The following is a 20518-nucleotide window of genomic DNA, read 5'->3' on the forward strand; positions in this document are numbered from 1 at the left end:
AATCAAAGTCAACTAATACTTAAAAAAAAAAAATGCTACTCCGTAATTCCACCTTCTTTGTTAATTAACTTCAACAAATTAATATGTTATTCTTATTGATAACTTGTTATCAAACATGATTTTAGGGTACTTTTAGGGCTTGTTTCCGTGTCTTTATCCACTTACTTGCTCTATCTTACCTTATTTTTATGTAATTTTGTGTATTACGTGCTTCACGAGGTGTTCGTGTTTTTGATGCACTTTTCAGGTGAAAATGACGATGATCCGAGCACCTTTGGTGATGGAGCGACGAGTGCAAGGCAAGGGGAGCATCATGCGGGACCCACGAGGCAAGGAGGAAGCGTTTTGGAGTCGTTAGAGCCCCGAGGGAGGGCTGCACGGTCGTGCATGCCTTAGCACGGCCGTGCAGCACGGCCAAAACTGAAGGAGAGTTTCTGCCCCAGACAGCACAGACGTGCAGCATTCTGCACGGTCGTGCATAGTTTGGCACGGACGTGCAGATGTTGCACGGCCGTGCAGACTGGCCTGAGTCTGAAATCGAGCTACTGCCACCCTCTGCACGGACGTGCAGAATTTGGCACGTCCGTGCAGAGTCAGTTTTGCGACTTCTCTTGTTTTCTCCGTCCTTTCTTTTTGGGGGTCCTTTAAATAGCCCCTTTGGACGTTTTTGAAGGGGGTGGCCATTATTATTCCAGAAATCTATTTCTCTTAGTTGGTAGCTCAAAAATACTCCAAAAAACACTAGCTTGTAATTGTAGATTTTAGTTATTTGCTTGGAAATTTCAATCCAAATCTTTGTAGAACAAGTTCCACCATTGTTATTCAAGTTGAAGCTTCTAGTAACCATTTCTTACTCTTTCTCTTCCCTCTTTCTTGCTTTAATACTTATTATTCTTCATTGTTAATTGTTATTTGCATGCTTAGATTGTTAATTTCTACTTAATTCCTAGTTTTAATTTGGTCATGAATTACTTGAAACACTTAATTGCTTTAATCTCCATGGATTGTGAGTAGTCTAATTTCTGGGGTTTGGGTGAACCCTCAATGTAGTCACCAATAGCTTGTTGCATGTATTAATTTGGTAATTGTGGGATGTTAATTAGTTGAGTTTAAGTGAATTAATTGTTAATTCTTGTAATTGGCCATTGCTTGAATTATTTATCTAGCTTTTTCAACGAAGGATCGAGAGATGAACTTGAGAGGGCTCCTTATGCTTAATTGACTTGATTTGCCATGAGAATAGGAACTTCTAGTCAAGGGAATTGTATGTTACCGTGATAATGCTTTAACACTTGTTTCTTGCCCATAATCACGAGAGTAGGTTATGTTCTTGATGTCAAGTAATCCCTCTAGCTTGAGAGAGTAGTAGGGTGCCTTAGGTAACTTCCCCTAATTTATCTCCCATTTTACCATTGCTATGTATGCTAATCGTTATTTGTGATGAAGTTGAGCGGTGTAACCCATATCCTAGATCTTCTTAATATCGTTAATCACCTCTTAGAATTAATTGATTTGAATTAGATCGGTGTGACATAATACCAATTCCAAAAACCCGACTTAATCTAGCTTGTTTAAACACTAACATTTGGTGGTTGATTCAACGCCTCTCATGGGTTCGACCCTTTCTTGCCCTTGCTACTAGTTTAGCAGGATCGAGTTAGGTCTATTATTTGATAGGTTGGCGACGCTCTATCAAGTTTTTGGCGCCGTTGCCGGGGAGGCAAAGTCACATTGAATAAGTTATTGTTGAATGAGTCTAGATATGTGTATATGTGCATAGCTTTCTTGTTTTATTTTTGTTTATGCGTGTTTACTTTGTGATAGTCATTGCTAACGCTTTCTTTAGCTTTGTTTGACTATGCATGACACGGAGGAGTAAGCAATCACCGCTTATCCCCGTAGATCCGGAGTTGAATAGGACTTTAAGGAACGTAAGAAGGCTCTTACAAGGCACGCCGGAGTTTTCATTAGCCTATACGGATTCCGAATCGGAGGATACATTGGAGATTGAAGAAGAGATGAATGAACAAAATCAACCACAACCGATTCTACAAGACTATGACCACCCCGATGCATTCCAACTTCGGAGTGGCTTACTTCTTCCCACCACCAATGCAAACAACTATGAGTTCTCTCCTCAACTCATAAGGATGATCCAAAGTGAACAATTCGGGGGGAGTGTAAATGAGTGCCCTCTAGCTCATTTAGACAATTTCCTTGAGTTGTGCACTACCATCAAGCAAAACAATCTCACGGAGGAATTCATTTGGATGCATATGTTCCGGTTTTCTCTTAGGGACAAGGCTAAATATTGGTTGAGGTCCGTGAAAGAAGGGTCCTTGACAACATGGGAAGAGGTTACAAAAGCCTTTCTTGGGAAGTATTGTCCACCCGAGAAGACCGCGGAATTGAGAAGGAAGATCACAAGCTTCACTCAAGAGGATGATGAAACCTTGGGTGAAGCATGGGAGAGATTCAAGGACTACAAGAGGAAGTGTCCACACCACGGATTGCCTTCATGGATGATTATTCAAAGCTTCTACGACGGTCTTACTCCTACTTCGAGGACCAACCTTGATAATGGAGCGGGAGGTAGCCTTAAAAAGCTACCGGTAGAAGAAGCCGAAAGTATGATTGAGGAAGTTGCTAGGCATTATGCCTACCGGTATGATCGAAGAGAGAACCAACCAAAGAAGAAGGGTATGTATGACTTGAGTGCAATAGATCTTATTGCCTCAAAATTTGATATGTTAGCTCACAAGCTAGACCAAGCGACATCTTCTTCCGGTCCCTCTACCTCTCAACAACAACCACAAGTTATGTCTTGTGAGACTTGTGGGGGTAACGATCACATGGCCTCATATTGCAACGCTACCACGGAGCAAGTTGCGGTCATGAACCAAAGGAATGACCAACCATTCAATCAAGGGTGGAAGCAAAACCAAGGGTGGAGACCATCCAACCAAAATCAATCCAACTATAACCATCCTCCTCAAAACAACTACAACCAACCCCCTCCACATCAAAATCAACAAGCCCCATACCGCCATCCTAACCAACAAAGGCAACAACAATTCAATCAACCACCTCCTCCACCTCAAAAGACTTCCCTTGAAACCGCTCTTGAATCTTTTATAAATCAACAAGGGAAGAGCAATGCCGAGATGAGCTCTAACATTCAACAACTTCAAGCGCATAATAAGATAATTGAGAGCCAATTGGCTCAAATTGCTCAACAAGTTGGGAGCTCCACCTCCAATGCTAGTGGTCACTTTCCAAGCTCAACGGTAGTGAACCCAAAGGAGCATATCAAGGCTATCACCTTGAGATCGGGGAGAGGGTATGAAGGCCCGGTTATGAGTGAAGATGAGCCACAAAAGAGAAATGAGGGAGTTGAAGTGAGAGATGAGGGTGACTTTGAGAATGAGGTTGTAGGAGTTGAGAGAAAAGAGAAAGAAAAGAGTGGTGAGGGAGCCACAAAGAGAGATGAGGGAGTTGAAGTTGAGGTTGAGAAGCCTCCCATGAGGGTGTACAAACCACCAATTCCTTTCCCTCATAGGTTGGTGGAGAAGAAGCTCAATGAGAAGTTTTCAAAGTTTCTTGAAGTTATGAGAGGACTTCAAGTAAACATCCCCTTTCTTCATGCTATGTCACTAATGCCTACCTATGCAAAATTTCTAAAGGATCTCTTATCCAACAAGAGTAGGCTGGAAGAGAGTGCAACCATCTCCCTTCCAATGGAGGTGAGTGCAATCATTCAAAACAAGCTTCCCCGAAAGCTTGGTGACCCGGGTAGCTATGCAATACCGGTGAAGATTGGTGATATGGAAGCTATGGATGCTTTGTGTGATCTTGGGGCAAGTGTAAGCTTGATGCCCCTTTCTATTGCAAGGAACTTGAAGGTTGGTGAGATGAAACCAACAAGGATGTCCATTCAACTAGCCGACCGCTCGGTTAGATTACCATTGGGAATTCTTGAAGATGTGCCGGTACAAGTTGGAAGAGTTTTTGTACCATGTGATTTCGTAGTAATGGAGATGGAAGAGGATGACAAGGTGCCTCTTATTTTGGGAAGACCATTTTTGAACACCGCGGGAGTGGTGATTGACATGAAACAAGGCAAGCTCACTTTGAATGTGGGAGATGAGAAAATTTCATTCTCATTCTCACAAGCTATGAAGAAGCCTTTGTATGAGGAAATCAATAGAACCGATACTCTTGAAAGAGACATAGGAGAATTGAAGAAAGTGAATGGTAGCGAGGATACTTTACAAGCAACCCTCACGGGAAACTTGTATGATGATGGTGAAGAAGCTAAAGGGTACAAGTTGTTGCTTGACCAACCTCTACATAGCAAGGCAAAGGAGTTTGAAGTACTTGAAGTGGAGGTAAAAGAGGAGAGTACTACGCCTCCTCCTAAGGTTGAACTTAAACCCCTTCCCCCTTTGCTTAAATATGCTTTTCTTGATGATAGTGAGACTTATCCCGTTATTGTCAATGCCAAGCTTGATGACACTTCTCTTGAGAAACTCCTAGTTGTATTGAGGGAGTATAGAAGTGTCATTGGTTATACAATTGATGACATTAAGGGGATAAGTCCCACAATATGCATGCATAAAATTTTACTTGATGATGAACATGCTTCCTCTATTGAGCATCAAAGAAGGCTCAACCCCAATATGAAAGAGGTTGTTAAAAAAGAGGTTTTGAAACTCCTTGAAGCGGGCATAATCTACCCTATTTCCGATAGTAAGTGGGTTAGCCCGGTTCAAGTAGTTCCAAAAAAAGGAGGCATGACCATTGTCAAGAATGATAAAGGTGAGACCATTTCTACAAGGTCGGTCACCGGGTGGAGAATGTGCATTGATTATAGAAAATTAAATAAATCCACCCGGAAAGACCACTTTCCACTCCCCTTTATTGATCAAATTTTGGAAAGACTAGCATCACATAGTCACTATTGTTTCTTGGATGGGTATTCGGGATTTTTCCAAATCCCAATCCTACCCGAGGATCAAGAAAAGACTACATTCACATGCCCTTTTGGTACCTTCGCTTATCGAAGGATGCCATTTGGATTATGTAATGCACCTTCTACATTTCAAAGGTGTATGATGTCTATTTTTTCCGACATGCTTGAATCATCAATTGAAGTATTCATGGATGACTTTTCGGTTTGTGGTTCATCTTTTGACATATGCCTTAAAAACTTGGTGAAAGTGCTGAAAAGATGTCAAGAGGTGAACCTTGTGCTTAATTGGGAAAAATGTCATTTTATGGTAGAAGAAGGTATTGTGTTGGGTCATGTTGTTTCTTGTAGGGGCATTGAGGTTGATCGTGCCAAAATTGAGGTCATTGAGCGCCTCCCTCCCCCCACTAATGTGAAGGGGGTAAGGAGCTTTCTTGGACACGCGGGTTTTTACCGCCGGTTCATAAAAGATTTTTCTAAAATCGCTAAGCCGCTCACTCGATTGTTGGTAAAAGATGCCCCTTTTGTGTTTACTAACGATTGTTTGCTAGCTTTTGATAGGTTGAAGGAAGCTTTGATCACGGCTCCTATCATTCAACCACCGAATTGGGAGCTCCCTTTTGAGCTCATGTGTGATGCTTCGGATTATGCCGTTGGAGCCGTCCTTGGGCAAAGAAAGGACAAGAAGCTTCATGCCATCTACTACACTAGCAAAACATTAGATGAAGCACAAAGGAACTACACAACAACCGAGAAAGAGTTTCTAGCCATTGTCCATGCTATTGAGAAGTTTAGATCTTATTTGGTGGGTTCCAAAGTCATAGTCTTCACCGACCATTCGGCTTTGAAGTACCTATTGTCCAAGAAAGATGCCAAGCCAAGGTTGATAAGGTGGGTCTTGCTCTTACAAGACTATGATATTGAGATTCGGGACAAGAAGGGTGCCGAAAATGTAGTAGCCGATCATCTTTCACGGCTACCGGTCTTTGATGAAGAACTTGGGGGTTTGCCAATTGATGATTCATTCCCGGATGATCAATTGTTTGCAATCATTCAAGCTCCGGCTCCTTGGTTTGCGGATATCGCAAACTATTTGTCTTGCTCTATACTCCCTCCCGACCTCACCTATCAAATAATAGACCTAACTCGATCCTGCTAAACTAGTAGCAAGGGCAAGAAAGGGTCGAACCCATGAGAGGCGTTGAATCAACCACCAAATGTTAGTGTTTAAACAAGCTAGATTAAGTCGGGTTTTTGGAATTGGTATTATGTCACACCGATCTAATTCAAATCAATTAATTCTAAGAGGTGATTAACGATATTAAGAAGATCTAGGATATGGGTTACACCGCTCAACTTCATCACAAATAACGATTAGCATACATAGCAATGGTAAAATGGGAGATAAATTAGGGGAAGTTACCTAAGGCACCCTACTACTCTCTCAAGCTAGAGGGATTACTTGACATCAAGAACATAACCTACTCTCGTGATTATGGGCAAGAAACAAGTGTTAAAGCATTATCACGGTAACATACAATTCCCTTGACTAGAAGTTCCTATTCTCATGGCAAATCAAGTCAATTAAGCATAAGGAGCCCTCTCAAGTTCATCTCTCGATCCTTCGTTGAAAAAGCTAGATAAATAATTCAAGCAATGGCCAATTACAAGAATTAACAATTAATTCACTTAAACTCAACTAATTAACATCCCACAATTACCAAATTAATACATGCAACAAGCTATTGGTGACTACATTGAGGGTTCACCCAAACCCCAGAAATTAGACTACTCACAATCCATGGAGATTAAAGCAATTAAGTGTTTCAAGTAATTCATGACCAAATTAAAACTAGGAATTAAGTAGAAATTAACAATCTAAGCATGCAAATAACAATTAACAATGAAGAATAATAAGTATTAAAGCAAGAAAGAGGGAAGAGAAAGAGTAAGAAATGGTTACTAGAAGCTTCAACTTGAATAACAATGGTGGAACTTGTTCTACAAAGATTTGGATTGAAATTTCCAAGCAAATAACTAAAATCTACAATTACAAGCTAGTGTTTTTTGGAGTATTTTTGAGCTACCAACTAAGAGAAATAGATTTCTGGAATAATAATGGCCACCCCCTTCAAAAACGTCCAAAGGGGCTATTTAAAGGACCCCCAAAAAGAAAGGACGGAGAAAACAAGAGAAGTCGCAAAACTGACTCTGCACGGACGTGCCAAATTCTGCACGTCCGTGCAGAGGGTGGCAGTAGCTCGATTTCAGACTCAGGCCAGTCTGCACGGCCGTGCAACATCTGCACGTCCGTGCCAAACTATGCACGACCGTGCAGAATGCTGCACGTCTGTGCTGTCTGGGGCAGAAACTCTCCTTCAGTTTTGGCCGTGCTGCACGGCCGTGCTAAGGCATGCACGACCGTGCAGCCCTCCCTCGGGGCTCTAACGACTCCAAAACGCTTCCTCCTTGCCTCGTGGGTCCCGCATGATGCTCCCCTTGCCTTGCACTCGTCGCTCCATCACCAAAGGTGCTCGGATCATCGTCATTTTCACCTGAAAAGTGCATCAAAAACACGAACACCTCGTGAAGCACGTAATACACAAAATTACATAAAAATAAGGTAAGATAGAGCAAGTAAGTGGATAAAGACACGGAAACAAGCCCTAAAAGTACCCTAAAATCATGTTTGATAACAAGTTATCAAATCCCCCCAAGCTAAGCTCTTGCTCGTCCTCGAGCAAACTAACAATAATAAATAGGAGAGGGACTAAATTGTAGCGAAGAGTGAGAGCAAGGACTATGCCAAAATCGGGAAGCAAAAGCACACTAATCCAAACAATCACTTTTAGCAAAAGTGAGAAGCCGTTTAAACCTATAAGTCGCCTAATAGGACGAGTTCATCTCTCGTGAGGGTTTCCAAAGAGAAACACCCACAACTCCAACAACCAAAATATCTATTTACAATCAAAACATGCTTCCAAAGAAAACAAAAGTTTTTAGCCCAAGTCAACCTATCGGGATGTGAACACAAGCAAGAAAAGAGAGCAATTTGCGGAAATCAAATCATACTAGTGTACACATGAGTTAGAGACCAAGAAGCAACTAAACAAGATTGCAAAGGGACGCTAACTTAAACTTTTTACTAGTTCATTAGAACACACTTAGTCACTCCCAAGTCGTGGCACATTTTTATTTTCGGTTATAAAATAGTGGAGTACAAGTCCACCTCCCAAGATACACCAACAAACTCCTTCCACTAAACTCCACTATGAGATTTTTACAAGATGAACTAAAATATATACATAATGTGGGAGGCGTCCACAAATTGACCTCAAAAGAAAAAGAATTTTTATGGTTTTTTTTTTGATAAAGTTCTTGAATTTTGAACTTTATTTATTGCTCCGCCTTTTTTGACTGTTGAGCGGCATTTTTTTTTTTTTTTTTTTTTTTTTTTTTTTTTTTAATAATTAATAATTACTAGAGGATAAAAGAGTGGTTTATTTTACCACTTATTTAACAAGCAATAACCTACTAAATCTCAAGTGAAGCTTCGCTTTGGGAAGAGTGGAGGCAAATCAAGGGCACAAGGGACCGCAAACCAACTGAAACATATCCTACTTCAAGTGTGCTTAGACAAGTTCATGAACTAACCGTGCAATTGAACATTCATCGACTTAATTACAAGCATGCACCTAAGCAATCAAGTTTAATAAACTCCTAAATGTACCGAACCCTTGCATACACTTTCTTTTAAGGAAATCTTACTCATCACTCAACGATCAAGCAAGTAATTCACATAGGTATCGTCATATAGGAATCATTCTTGGGCATTTTTTTTCTTTTTCATCATTTTTTTTTTTTATTTATTTATTTATTTATTTTTTTTATTATTATTTTTTTAGCATATATACAAAATTAGAGTAAGAGTTAAATTAAACTAAAAGAGGAGAAGATAGAAACTAAATTAAACTAAAAAAAAAGGAGAAGAAAAATTTGGATTTATGGGAAGATTGGATTTTTGGGTTTGGATTAACGGGAAACAAGCAAGGGAACAAATCAAACAAAAACAACACAACCAAATCACAACCAACACAACAAGTTCCAATGAGCACAACCAACTCACAAGATATCCAAATCACAACCCCCCCCCAAGCTATCACTAACATTGTCCCCAATGTTAAGCATGAAAATCATAAGGAGGGGCAAAGAAGGAGTACCTCATTGGTTGGGATCGTGGGGGCTTGAGCCTCCCGGGTAGAATTGCCGATAGGCGTTCCGGAACTCTCCGAGGTCCCCACGAAGACCTTCAAAACTCTCCCTCATTTGGGTGAAGGCCGTAGTCATTGTTTCATTCGACCTCCTCACCTCCCCGAACTCGGTTTGGAGATTTTGAAAGTTTGTGTTCATCATTTGGAAGTTGGTGTTCATTTGGTGGAAATATTGCTCGTAGGAGAACGAGCTTGTACCAACTTCCGGTTCTCCAAATTGGAATCCTTGTTGTTGTTGGAAAGCCCCTTGGAAGGATTGCTCTCCTTGGAAATGGTGAGGATGTGGTTGCTCCTCTTGATGTTGTCCATGTGGTTGATGGGGGTGTTCTTGATGATGTTGGGCTTGAGGTTGCTCCTCCCCTTCCTCTTCTTCCTCCTCGTCATCTACTCCACCCGGTTGCCAATTGTAATCCGACTCAAAGATCCAGTTGGATGCGTCGTAGATGACGGTGTTCATTGGATTTGGGAGGTCGGCGTATCGGGCACCACTCACGTACCAAATGAGTGTGTTTCCTCTACCCTGCTCCACCCATTGCATGTTTTTGATTGTGGCTAAATCGATCCTTGTTGAACCTGGGAGAGCCTCAAGACCTGAAAAATCAACCTCAAGAAAAGTAGCAATAAAAGTAATCATGCCTCCTATAGCTATCCCTCCCTTCCCCTTGGCCACGTCCTCTAAGTGATCAACCAACCATGCGCCAAGGTCTAGTCTATCATCCCCCTCGCAAAGATGCCATAGAAAAAGCAACTCGCGATTAGACACAACTCCCGCGCTATCTCCTCTAGCGAAGATAGTGTTAGCAATGAGCCTATGGGCGAGTCTAAAGGCGGGGTGAATGATGGCTGTGGCCTTGTCCGATCTAGGGTCTCTTACAAAAAGTCCGGTAATTTTTCTCCAAAAACTACCGGCTTGGTAATTCCTAGATGGCTTGTCTTTAGGGCCAAACCTTTTTCCTACGGGCCACCTAAAGCAACGGTTTACTTGTTCTATTGTCATGCGGTGCTCATGGTCCATAAGCTGGAAGGTCATGTACCTAGGTGCATTGTTGTTATCCCGATGAACGTATAGGGATGAGAGAAATTCTACGGTGAGCCTTTTATAAGTTAATGCATGCATTTCAAGCCAATAAGGGATACCGGTAGAGTAGAAAATTTGTTTCACATCGTTCTCAACCCCTAATCTTTCCGCAATTCCTTCGTCATAGAACTTAGTTGGTTTTAACTTCCTAGTTACTATTGACTCATGTTTAATGCGGTGTTCATTTTTTTGGTAATGGATTCCAAGGGAAGTTGTCATGGGTGGGACATTGCTAGGTTGTCCAACTTCTAATTGCCTAGGTTGCCTAGGTTGCCTAGTTGAGGTGTTTCGGGTAGGGTTTCTCCTAGACATGATTGATTAAATTATCCAAACAAAGTCCACAAAGCACACAATAATCACAACTTACACAACCAAGGCTCTAAGTCACACCTCCTAAAATCAACCAAACAATAGTCCACAACAATTAATACCAACAAGGTCAATTAGTCTCAACCACCAAACAAGAACAACCAAAACCAATCAACAAAATTTTTTTTTTTTTTTTTTTTTTTTTTTTTTTTTTTTTTTTTTTTTTTTTTTTTTTTGCTCAAAATCACAAATCAACACACCAAATCAACAATTTCAACCAAAAACAACAAAAAACATCAACTAAAATCAACTAAGAACAAGTAGTAAAGAGTGAGAGTTGGAGAGATTATACCCAATGAATCGTGGGTGTAAAACCCGCAAATGAACTCCACTAACGTTCCTTGTTGTTGATTGAAGCTCCTAGAACACCCAATTTGCCCAAAATTTGAAGATTCAAGAAACCCCCAATTTGATTTTTAAGTTAGGGTTTATGGGGTTTTGATGAATTTGTGGGAGTTTTAGGTAGAAAAGGTTAGTAATTTGTTGTTGTTGTTGTTAGAAAGTGAAGGATTTTCAATTTTTGTGGAAATATTTGAAGATTTGATGGAGTTTTGAGGAGATTAGAGAAGGTTTGAAGGGAGGAAGAAGAAGAGTTAGAGAGAGAGAGAGGCGAGAGGAGAGAGAGGGTTTTTTTTTTTTTTTTTTTTTTTGTTTTGAGCCGTGCAAAACTGCACGTAAATGCCTCTTCCTCGACGTGCACGGACGTGCAGAAACAGGCACGGACGTGCAAGACTAAGCACGGACGTGCCAAATTCTGCACGTCCGTGCAAAGGGAGGCAGAAACTTTCCTCGATTTTTCCAGTTCTGCACGGACGTGCCAACTTCCGCACGCCCGTGCAGTCTTCCAGACCTGCACTTCACGATTTTTTTTTTTTTTTTTTTTTTTTTTTTTTTTTTTTTTTTTTTTTTTTTTTTTTTTTTTTTTTTTTTTTTTTTTTTGAAGAGAAAATAATAGGGATATTGTTATGACGCATATTCACCAATTATGAACTGCGACGCTCATGAGAGAAATTCTACGGTGAGCCTTTTATAAGTTAATGCATGCATTTCAAGCCAATAAGGGATACCGGTAGAGTAGAAAATTTGTTTCACATCGTTCTCAACCCCTAATCTTTCCGCAATTCCTTCGTCATAGAACTTAGTTGGTTTTAACTTCCTAGTTACTATTGACTCATGTTTAATGCGGTGTTCATTTTTTTGGTAATGGATTCCAAGGGAAGTTGTCATGGGTGGGACATTGCTAGGTTGTCCAACTTCTAATTGCCTAGGTTGCCTAGGTTGCCTAGTTGAGGTGTTTCGGGTAGGGTTTCTCCTAGACATGATTGATTAAATTATCCAAACAAAGTCCACAAAGCACACAATAATCACAACTTACACAACCAAGGCTCTAAGTCACACCTCCTAAAATCAACCAAACAATAGTCCACAACAATTAATACCAACAAGGTCAATTAGTCTCAACCACCAAACAAGAACAACCAAAACCAATCAACAAATTTTTTTTTTTTTTTTTTTTTTTTTTTTTTTTTTTTTTTTTTTTTTTTTTTTTTGCTCAAAATCACAAATCAACACACCAAATCAACAATTTCAACCAAAAACAACAAAAAACATCAACTAAAATCAACTAAGAACAAGTAGTAAAGAGTGAGAGTTGGAGAGATTATACCCAATGAATCGTGGGTGTAAAACCCGCAAATGAACTCCACTAACGTTCCTTGTTGTTGATTGAAGCTCCTAGAACACCCAATTTGCCCAAAATTTGAAGATTCAAGAAACCCCCAATTTGATTTTTAAGTTAGGGTTTATGGGGTTTTGATGAATTTGTGGGAGTTTTAGGTAGAAAAGGTTAGTAATTTGTTGTTGTTGTTGTTAGAAAGTGAAGGATTTTCAATTTTTGTGGAAATATTTGAAGATTTGATGGAGTTTTGAGGAGATTAGAGAAGGTTTGAAGGGAGGAAGAAGAAGAGTTAGAGAGAGAGAGAGGCGAGAGGAGAGAGAGTGATTTTTTTTTTTTTTTTTTTTGTTTTGAGCCGTGCAAAACTGCACGTAAATGCCTCTTCCTCGACGTGCACGGACGTGCAGAAACAGGCACGGACGTGCAAGACTAAGCACGGACGTGCCAAATTCTGCACGTCCGTGCAAAGGGAGGCAGAAACTTTCCTCGATTTTTCCAGTTCTGCACGGACGTGCCAACTTCCGCACGCCCGTGCAGTCTTCCAGACCTGCACTTCACGATTTTTTTTTTTTTTTTTTTTTTTTTTTTTTTTTTTTTTTTTTTTTTTTTTTTTTTTTTTTTTTTTTTGAAGAGAAAATAATAGGGATATTGTTATGAGTTCATAATTGGTGAATATGCGTCATAACAAATCCCATTAATTTATTTCTTACTTCTCTCATTCATCAATTTTTCTCAAAAATGCGCGGGTTGCCTCCCGGAAGCGCTCTTTTATTGTCACTAGCTTGACCATATTTCAAAATCAACCATGAGGGACATCAAATTCATCCAAATGAATTACCTTTGTTTCTTCTTGAACAAAACCATCAAAGTATGCCTTCAACCTTTGGCCATTAACCTTGAATGGTTCTCCTCTCTCATTGGAAATCTCAATGGCACCATAGGGGAAAACCTTTGTGACGGTAAAAGGGCCACTCCATCTTGATTTTAACTTACCCGGAAACAACTTCAACCGGGAGTTAAACAACAAGACCTTGTCACCCTCCTTGAACTCTCTTTTGTTGATGTGCTTGTCATGCCATGCTTTGGTTTTCTCCTTGTAAATCTTTGCACTCTTATATGCATCTAACCTCAATTCTTCCAAGGCATGAAGGTCGAGCATCCTTTTTTCACCCGCGGCTTGGATATCAAAATTTAAGGTTTTGATAGCCCAATGAGCACGATGTTCAAGTTCCACCGGTAAATGGCAAGACTTCCCATAGACAAGCTTGTAAGGGGTGGTGCCAATGGGAGTTTTGAAGGCGGTGCGGTAGGCCCATAAAGCATCATCCAATTTTGATGACCAATCCTTCCTTGACCTATCTACCGTCTTCTCTAAGATCACTTTGATCTCCCTATTTGAAATCTCGGCTTGACCACTTGTTTGAGGGTGGTAAGCCAATGACACCTTGTGCCTAACACCGTACTTTTCAAGAAGAGCCTTGAAAGACCGCTTTGCAAAATGCGATCCCCCATCACTTATGACGGCGCGGGGCACTCCAAACCTTGGGAAAATGACTTTTTTGAACAACTTGACCACTACCTTAGCATCATTTGTAGGAGATGCAACCGCTTCCACCCACTTTGACACATAATCAACGGCCACTAAAATGTATTTATTCCCAAAAGAAGAAGGGAAAGGTCCCATAAAGTCAATTCCCCATACATCAAAAATTTCCAACTCAAGAATATTGTTCAATGGCATTTCACTTCTCTTTGTCAAATTACCGGTTCTTTGACACCGGTCACAAGCTTTAACGAACCCCCAAACATCTTTGAACATTGAGGGCCAAAAGAATCCACATTGCAAAATTTTCGCCAATGTCTTGTTACTACTCATATGCCCTCCACAAGGTGAGGAGTGACACATAGCAATAACATCATGAATCTCATCATCGGGGACACACCTTCTAAAAAGGCCATCAACACCTTGTTTGAAGAGCAAGGGGTCATCCCAAAAATATTGATGAACATCATGTAAGAACTTCCTCTTTTGTTGATAGGTGAGGTCGGGAGGGAGTATAGAGCAAGACAAATAGTTTGCGATATCCGCAAACCAAGGAGCCGGAGCTTGAATGATTGCAAACAATTGATCATCCGGGAATGAATCATCAATTGGCAAACCCCCAAGTTCTTCATCAAAGACCGGTAGCCGTGAAAGATGATCGGCTACTACATTTTCGGCACCCTTCTTGTCCCGAATCTCAATATCATAGTCTTGTAAGAGCAAGACCCACCTTATCAACCTTGGCTTGGCATCTTTCTTGGACAATAGGTACTTCAAAGCCGAATGGTCGGTGAAGACTATGACTTTGGAACCCACCAAATAAGATCTAAACTTCTCAATAGCATGGACAATGGCTAGAAACTCTTTCTCGGTTGTTGTGTAGTTCCTTTGTGCTTCATCTAATGTTTTGCTAGTGTAGTAGATGGCATGAAGCTTCTTGTCCTTTCTTTGCCCAAGGACGGCTCCAACGGCATAATCCGAAGCATCACACATGAGCTCAAAAGGGAGCTCCCAATTCGGTGGTTGAATGATAGGAGCCGTGATCAAAGCTTCCTTCAACCTATCAAAAGCTAGCAAACAATCGTTAGTAAACACAAAAGGGGCATCTTTTACCAACAATCGAGTGAGCGGCTTAGCGATTTTAGAAAAATCTTTTATGAACCGGCGGTAAAAACCCGCGTGTCCAAGAAAGCTCCTTACCCCCTTCACATTAGTGGGGGGAGGGAGGCGCTCAATGACCTCAATTTTGGCACGATCAACCTCAATGCCCCTACAAGAAACAACATGACCCAACACAATACCTTCTTCTACCATAAAATGACATTTTTCCCAATTAAGCACAAGGTTCACCTCTTGACATCTTTTCAGCACTTTCACCAAGTTTTTAAGGCATATGTCAAAAGATGAACCACAAACCGAAAAGTCATCCATGAATACTTCAATTGATGATTCAAGCATGTCGGAAAAAATAGACATCATACACCTTTGAAATGTAGAAGGTGCATTACATAATCCAAATGGCATCCTTCGATAAGCGAAGGTACCAAAAGGGCATGTGAATGTAGTCTTTTCTTGATCCTCGGGTAGGATTGGGATTTGGAAAAATCCCGAATACCCATCCAAGAAACAATAGTGACTATGTGATGCTAGTCTTTCCAAAATTTGATCAATAAAGGGGAGTGGAAAGTGGTCTTTCCGGGTGGATTTATTTAATTTTCTATAATCAATGCACATTCTCCACCCGGTGACCGACCTTGTAGAAATGGTCTCACCTTTATCATTCTTGACAATGGTCATGCCTCCTTTTTTTGGAACTACTTGAACCGGGCTAACCCACTTACTATCGGAAATAGGGTAGATTATGCCCGCTTCAAGGAGTTTCAAAACCTCTTTTTTAACAACCTCTTTCATATTGGGGTTGAGCCTTCTTTGATGCTCAATAGAGGAAGCATGTTCATCATCAAGTAAAATTTTATGCATGCATATTGTGGGACTTATCCCCTTAATGTCATCAATTGTATAACCAATGACACTTCTATACTCCCTCAATACAACTAGGAGTTTCTCAAGAGAAGTGTCATCAAGCTTGGCATTGACAATAACGGGATAAGTCTCACTATCATCAAGAAAAGCATATTTAAGCAAAGGGGGAAGGGGTTTAAGTTCAACCTTAGGAGGAGGCGTAGTACTCTCCTCTTTTACCTCCACTTCAAGTACTTCAAACTCCTTTGCCTTGCTATGTAGAGGTTGGTCAAGCAACAACTTGTACCCTTTAGCTTCTTCACCATCATCATACAAGTTTCCCGTGAGGGTTGCTTGTAAAGTATCCTTGCTACCATTCACTTTCTTCAATTCTCCTATGTCTCTTTCAAGAGTATCGGTTCTATTGATTTCCTCATACAAAGGCTTCTTCATAGCTTGTGAGAATGAGAATGAAATTTTCTCATCTCCCACATTCAAAGTGAGCTTGCCTTGTTTCATGTCAATCACCACTCCCGCGGTGTTCAAAAATGGTCTTCCCAAAATAAGAGGCACCTTGTCATCCTCTTCCATCTCCATTACTACGAAATCACATGGTACAAAAACTCTTCCAACTTGTACCGGCACATCTTCAAGAATTCCCAATGGTAATCTAACCGAGCGGTCGGCTAGTTGAATGGACATCCTTGTTGGTTTCATCTCACCAACCTTCAAGTTCCTTGCAATAGAAAGGGGCATCAAGCTTACACTTGCCCCAAGATCACACAAAGCATCCATAGCTTCCATATCACCAATCTTCACCGGTATTGCATAGCTACCCGGGTCACCAAGCTTTCGGGGAAGCTTGTTTTGAATGATTGCACTCACCTCCATTGGAAGGGAGATGGTTGCACTCTCTTCAAGCCTACTCTTGTTGGATAAGAGATCCTTTAGAAATTTTGCATAGGTAGGCATTTGTGACATAGCATGAAGAAAGGGGATGTTTACTTGAAGTCCTCTCATAACTTCAAGAAACTTTGAAAACTTCTCATTGAGCTTCTTCTCCACCAACCTATGAGGGAAAGGAATTGGTGGTTTGTACACCCTCATGGGAGGCTTCTCAACCTCAACTTCAACTCCCTCATCTCTCTTTGTGGCTCCCTCACCACTCTTTTCTTTCTCTTTTCTCTCAACTCCTACAACCTCATTCTCAAAGTCACCCTCATCTCTCACTTCAACTCCCTCATTTCTCTTTTGTGGCTCATCTTCACTCATAACCGGGCCTTCATACCCTCTCCCCGATCTCAAGGTGATAGCCTTGATATGCTCCTTTGGGTTCACTACCGTTGAGCTTGGAAAGTGACCACTAGCATTGGAGGTGGAGCTCCCAACTTGTTGAGCAATTTGAGCCAATTGGCTCTCAATTATCTTATTATGCGCTTGAAGTTGTTGAATGTTAGAGCTCATCTCGGCATTGCTCTTCCCTTGTTGATTTATAAAAGATTCAAGAGCGGTTTCAAGGGAAGTCTTTTGAGGTGGAGGAGGTGGTTGATTGAATTGTTGTTGCCTTTGTTGGTTAGGATGGCGGTATGGGGCTTGTTGATTTTGATGTGGAGGGGGTTGGTTGTAGTTGTTTTGAGGAGGATGGTTATAGTTGGATTGATTTTGGTTGGATGGTCTCCACCCTTGGTTTTGCTTCCACCCTTGATTGAATGGTTGGTCATTCCTTTGGTTCATGACCGCAACTTGCTCCGTGGTAGCGTTGCAATATGAGGCCATGTGATCGTTACCCCCACAAGTCTCACAAGACATAACTTGTGGTTGTTGTTGAGAGGTAGAGGGACCGGAAGAAGATGTCGCTTGGTCTAGCTTGTGAGCTAACATATCAAATTTTGAGGCAATAAGATCTATTGCACTCAAGTCATACATACCCTTCTTCTTTGGTTGGTTCTCTCTTCGATCATACCGGTAGGCATAATGCCTAGCAACTTCCTCAATCATACTTTCGGCTTCTTCTACCGGTAGCTTTTTAAGGCTACCTCCCGCTCCATTATCAAGGTTGGTCCTCGAAGTAGGAGTAAGACCGTCGTAGAAGCTTTGAATAATCATCCATGAAGGCAATCCGTGGTGTGGACACTTCCTCTTGTAGTCCTTGAATCTCTCCCATGCTTCACCCAAGGTTTCATCATCCTCTTGAGTGAAGCTTGTGATCTTCCTTCTCAATTCCGCGGTCTTCTCGGGTGGACAATACTTCCCAAGAAAGGCTTTTGTAACCTCTTCCCATGTTGTCAAGGACCCTTCTTTCACGGACCTCAACCAATATTTAGCCTTGTCCCTAAGAGAAAACCGGAACATATGCATCCAAATGAATTCCTCCGTGAGATTGTTTTGCTTGATGGTAGTGCACAACTCAAGGAAATTGTCTAAATGAGCTAGAGGGCACTCATTTACACTCCCCCCGAATTGTTCACTTTGGATCATCCTTATGAGTTGAGGAGAGAACTCATAGTTGTTTGCATTGGTGGTGGGAAGAAGTAAGCCACTCCGAAGTTGGAATGCATCGGGGTGGTCATAGTCTTGTAGAATCGGTTGTGGTTGATTTTGTTCATTCATCTCTTCTTCAATCTCCAATGTATCCTCCGATTCGGAATCCGTATAGGCTAATGAAAACTCCGGCGTGCCTTGTAAGAGCCTTCTTACGTTCCTTAAAGTCCTATTCAACTCCGGATCTACGGGGATAAGCGGTGATTGCTTACTCCTCCGTGTCATGCATAGTCAAACAAAGCTAAAGAAAGCGTTAGCAATGACTATCACAAAGTAAACACGCATAAACAAAAATAAAACAAGAAAACTATGCACATATACACATATCTAGACTCATTCAACAATAACTTATTCAATGTGACTTTGCCTCCCCGGCAACGGCGCCAAAAACTTGATAGAGCGTCGCCAACCTATCAAATAATAGACCTAACTCGATCCTGCTAAACTAGTAGCAAGGGCAAGAAAGGGTCGAACCCATGAGAGGCGTTGAATCAACCACCAAATGTTAGTGTTTAAACAAGCTAGATTAAGTCGGGTTTTTGGAATTGGTATTATGTCACACCGATCTAATTCAAATCAATTAATTCTAAGAGGTGATTAACGATATTAAGAAGATCTAGGATATGGGTTACACCGCTCAACTTCATCACAAATAACGATTAGCATACATAGCAATGGTAAAATGGGAGATAAATTAGGGGAAGTTACCTAAGGCACCCTACTACTCTCTCAAGCTAGAGGGATTACTTGACATCAAGAACATAACCTACTCTCGTGATTATGGGCAAGAAACAAGTGTTAAAGCATTATCACGGTAACATACAATTCCCTTGACTAGAAGTTCCTATTCTCATGGCAAATCAAGTCAATTAAGCATAAGGAGCCCTCTCAAGTTCATCTCTCGATCCTTCGTTGAAAAAGCTAGATAAATAATTCAAGCAATGGCCAATTACAAGAATTAACAATTAATTCACTTAAACTCAACTAATTAACATCCCACAATTACCAAATTAATACATGCAACAAGCTATTGGTGACTACATTGAGGGTTCACCCAAACCCCAGAAATTAGACTACTCACAATCCATGGAGATTAAAGCAATTAAGTGTTTCAAGTAATTCATGACCAAATTAAAACTAGGAATTAAGTAGAAATTAACAATCTAAGCATGCAAATAACAATTAACAATGAAGAATAATAAGTATTAAAGCAAGAAAGAGGGAAGAGAAAGAGTAAGAAATGGTTACTAGAAGCTTCAACTTGAATAACAATGGTGGAACTTGTTCTACAAAGATTTGGATTGAAATTTCCAAGCAAATAACTAAAATCTACAATTACAAGCTAGTGTTTTTTGGAGTATTTTTGAGCTACCAACTAAGAGAAATAGATTTCTGGAATAATAATGGCCACCCCCTTCAAAAACGTCCAAAGGGGCTATTTAAAGGACCCCCAAAAAGAAAGGACGGAGAAAACAAGAGAAGTCGCAAAACTGACTCTGCACGGACGTGCCAAATTCTGCACGTCCGTGCAGAGGGTGGCAGTAGCTCGATTTCAGACTCAGGCCAGTCTGCACGGCCGTGCAACATCTGCACGTCCGTGCCAAACTATGCACGACCGTGCAGAATGCTGCACGTCTGTGCTGTCTGGGGCAGAAACTCTCCTTCAGTTTTGGCCGTGCTGCACGGCCGTGCTAAGGCATGCACGACCGTGCAGCCCTCCCTCGGGGCTCTAACGACTCCAAAACGCTTCCTCCTTGCCTCGTGGGTCCCGCATGATGCTCCCCTTGCCTTGCACTCGTCGCTCCATCACCAAAGGTGCTCGGATCATCGTCATTTTCACCTGAAAAGTGCATCAAAAACACGAACACCTCGTGAAGCACGTAATACACAAAATTACATAAAAATAAGGTAAGATAGAGCAAGTAAGTGGATAAAGACACGGAAACAAGCCCTAAAAGTACCCTAAAATCATGTTTGATAACAAGTTATCAAATCAAAAATACTCCAAAAAACACTAGCTTGTAATTGTAGATTTTAGTTATTTGCTTGGAAATTTCAATCCAAATCTTTGTAGAACAAGTTCCACCATTGTTATTCAAGTTGAAGCTTC

At 41.0% G+C, this 20518-nt stretch overlaps 2 protein-coding genes and 2 non-coding genes across 4 annotated transcripts; 2 read left to right on the forward strand and 2 right to left on the reverse strand.

The window, feature by feature from the left end:
• Positions 1-101: 101 nt before the first annotated feature.
• LOC145582705 (uncharacterized) lies at positions 102-6288 on the forward strand. The gene has a single exon (XM_081639706.1). It carries the CDS (start codon positions 1863-1865, stop codon positions 6126-6128), a length of 4266 nt encoding a protein of 1421 aa, XP_081495832.1. The 5' UTR covers positions 102-1862; the 3' UTR covers positions 6129-6288.
• Positions 2406-2512, reverse strand: LOC145583691 (small nucleolar RNA R71). Its single transcript, XR_014100290.1, has one exon. It is a non-coding gene; the product is annotated as a small nucleolar RNA R71 (small nucleolar RNA).
• A 640-nt stretch (positions 6289-6928) lies between the features above and the next one.
• On the reverse strand, positions 6929-20419 carry LOC145582703 (uncharacterized). The gene has a single exon (XM_081639704.1). The coding sequence runs from the start codon at positions 18631-18633 to the stop codon at positions 13162-13164; it is 5472 nt and encodes a 1823-aa protein (XP_081495830.1). The 5' UTR covers positions 18634-20419; the 3' UTR covers positions 6929-13161.
• LOC145583692 (small nucleolar RNA R71) lies at positions 17984-18090 on the forward strand. The gene has a single exon (XR_014100291.1). It is a non-coding gene; the product is annotated as a small nucleolar RNA R71 (small nucleolar RNA).
• Positions 20420-20518: the final 99 nt, after the last annotated feature.

This window comes from Chenopodium album, chromosome 15, assembly GCF_948465745.1.
Source record: "Chenopodium album chromosome 15, dcCheAlbu1.1, whole genome shotgun sequence".
In the NCBI taxonomy this organism is placed as follows: Eukaryota; Viridiplantae; Streptophyta; class Magnoliopsida; order Caryophyllales; family Amaranthaceae; genus Chenopodium; species Chenopodium album.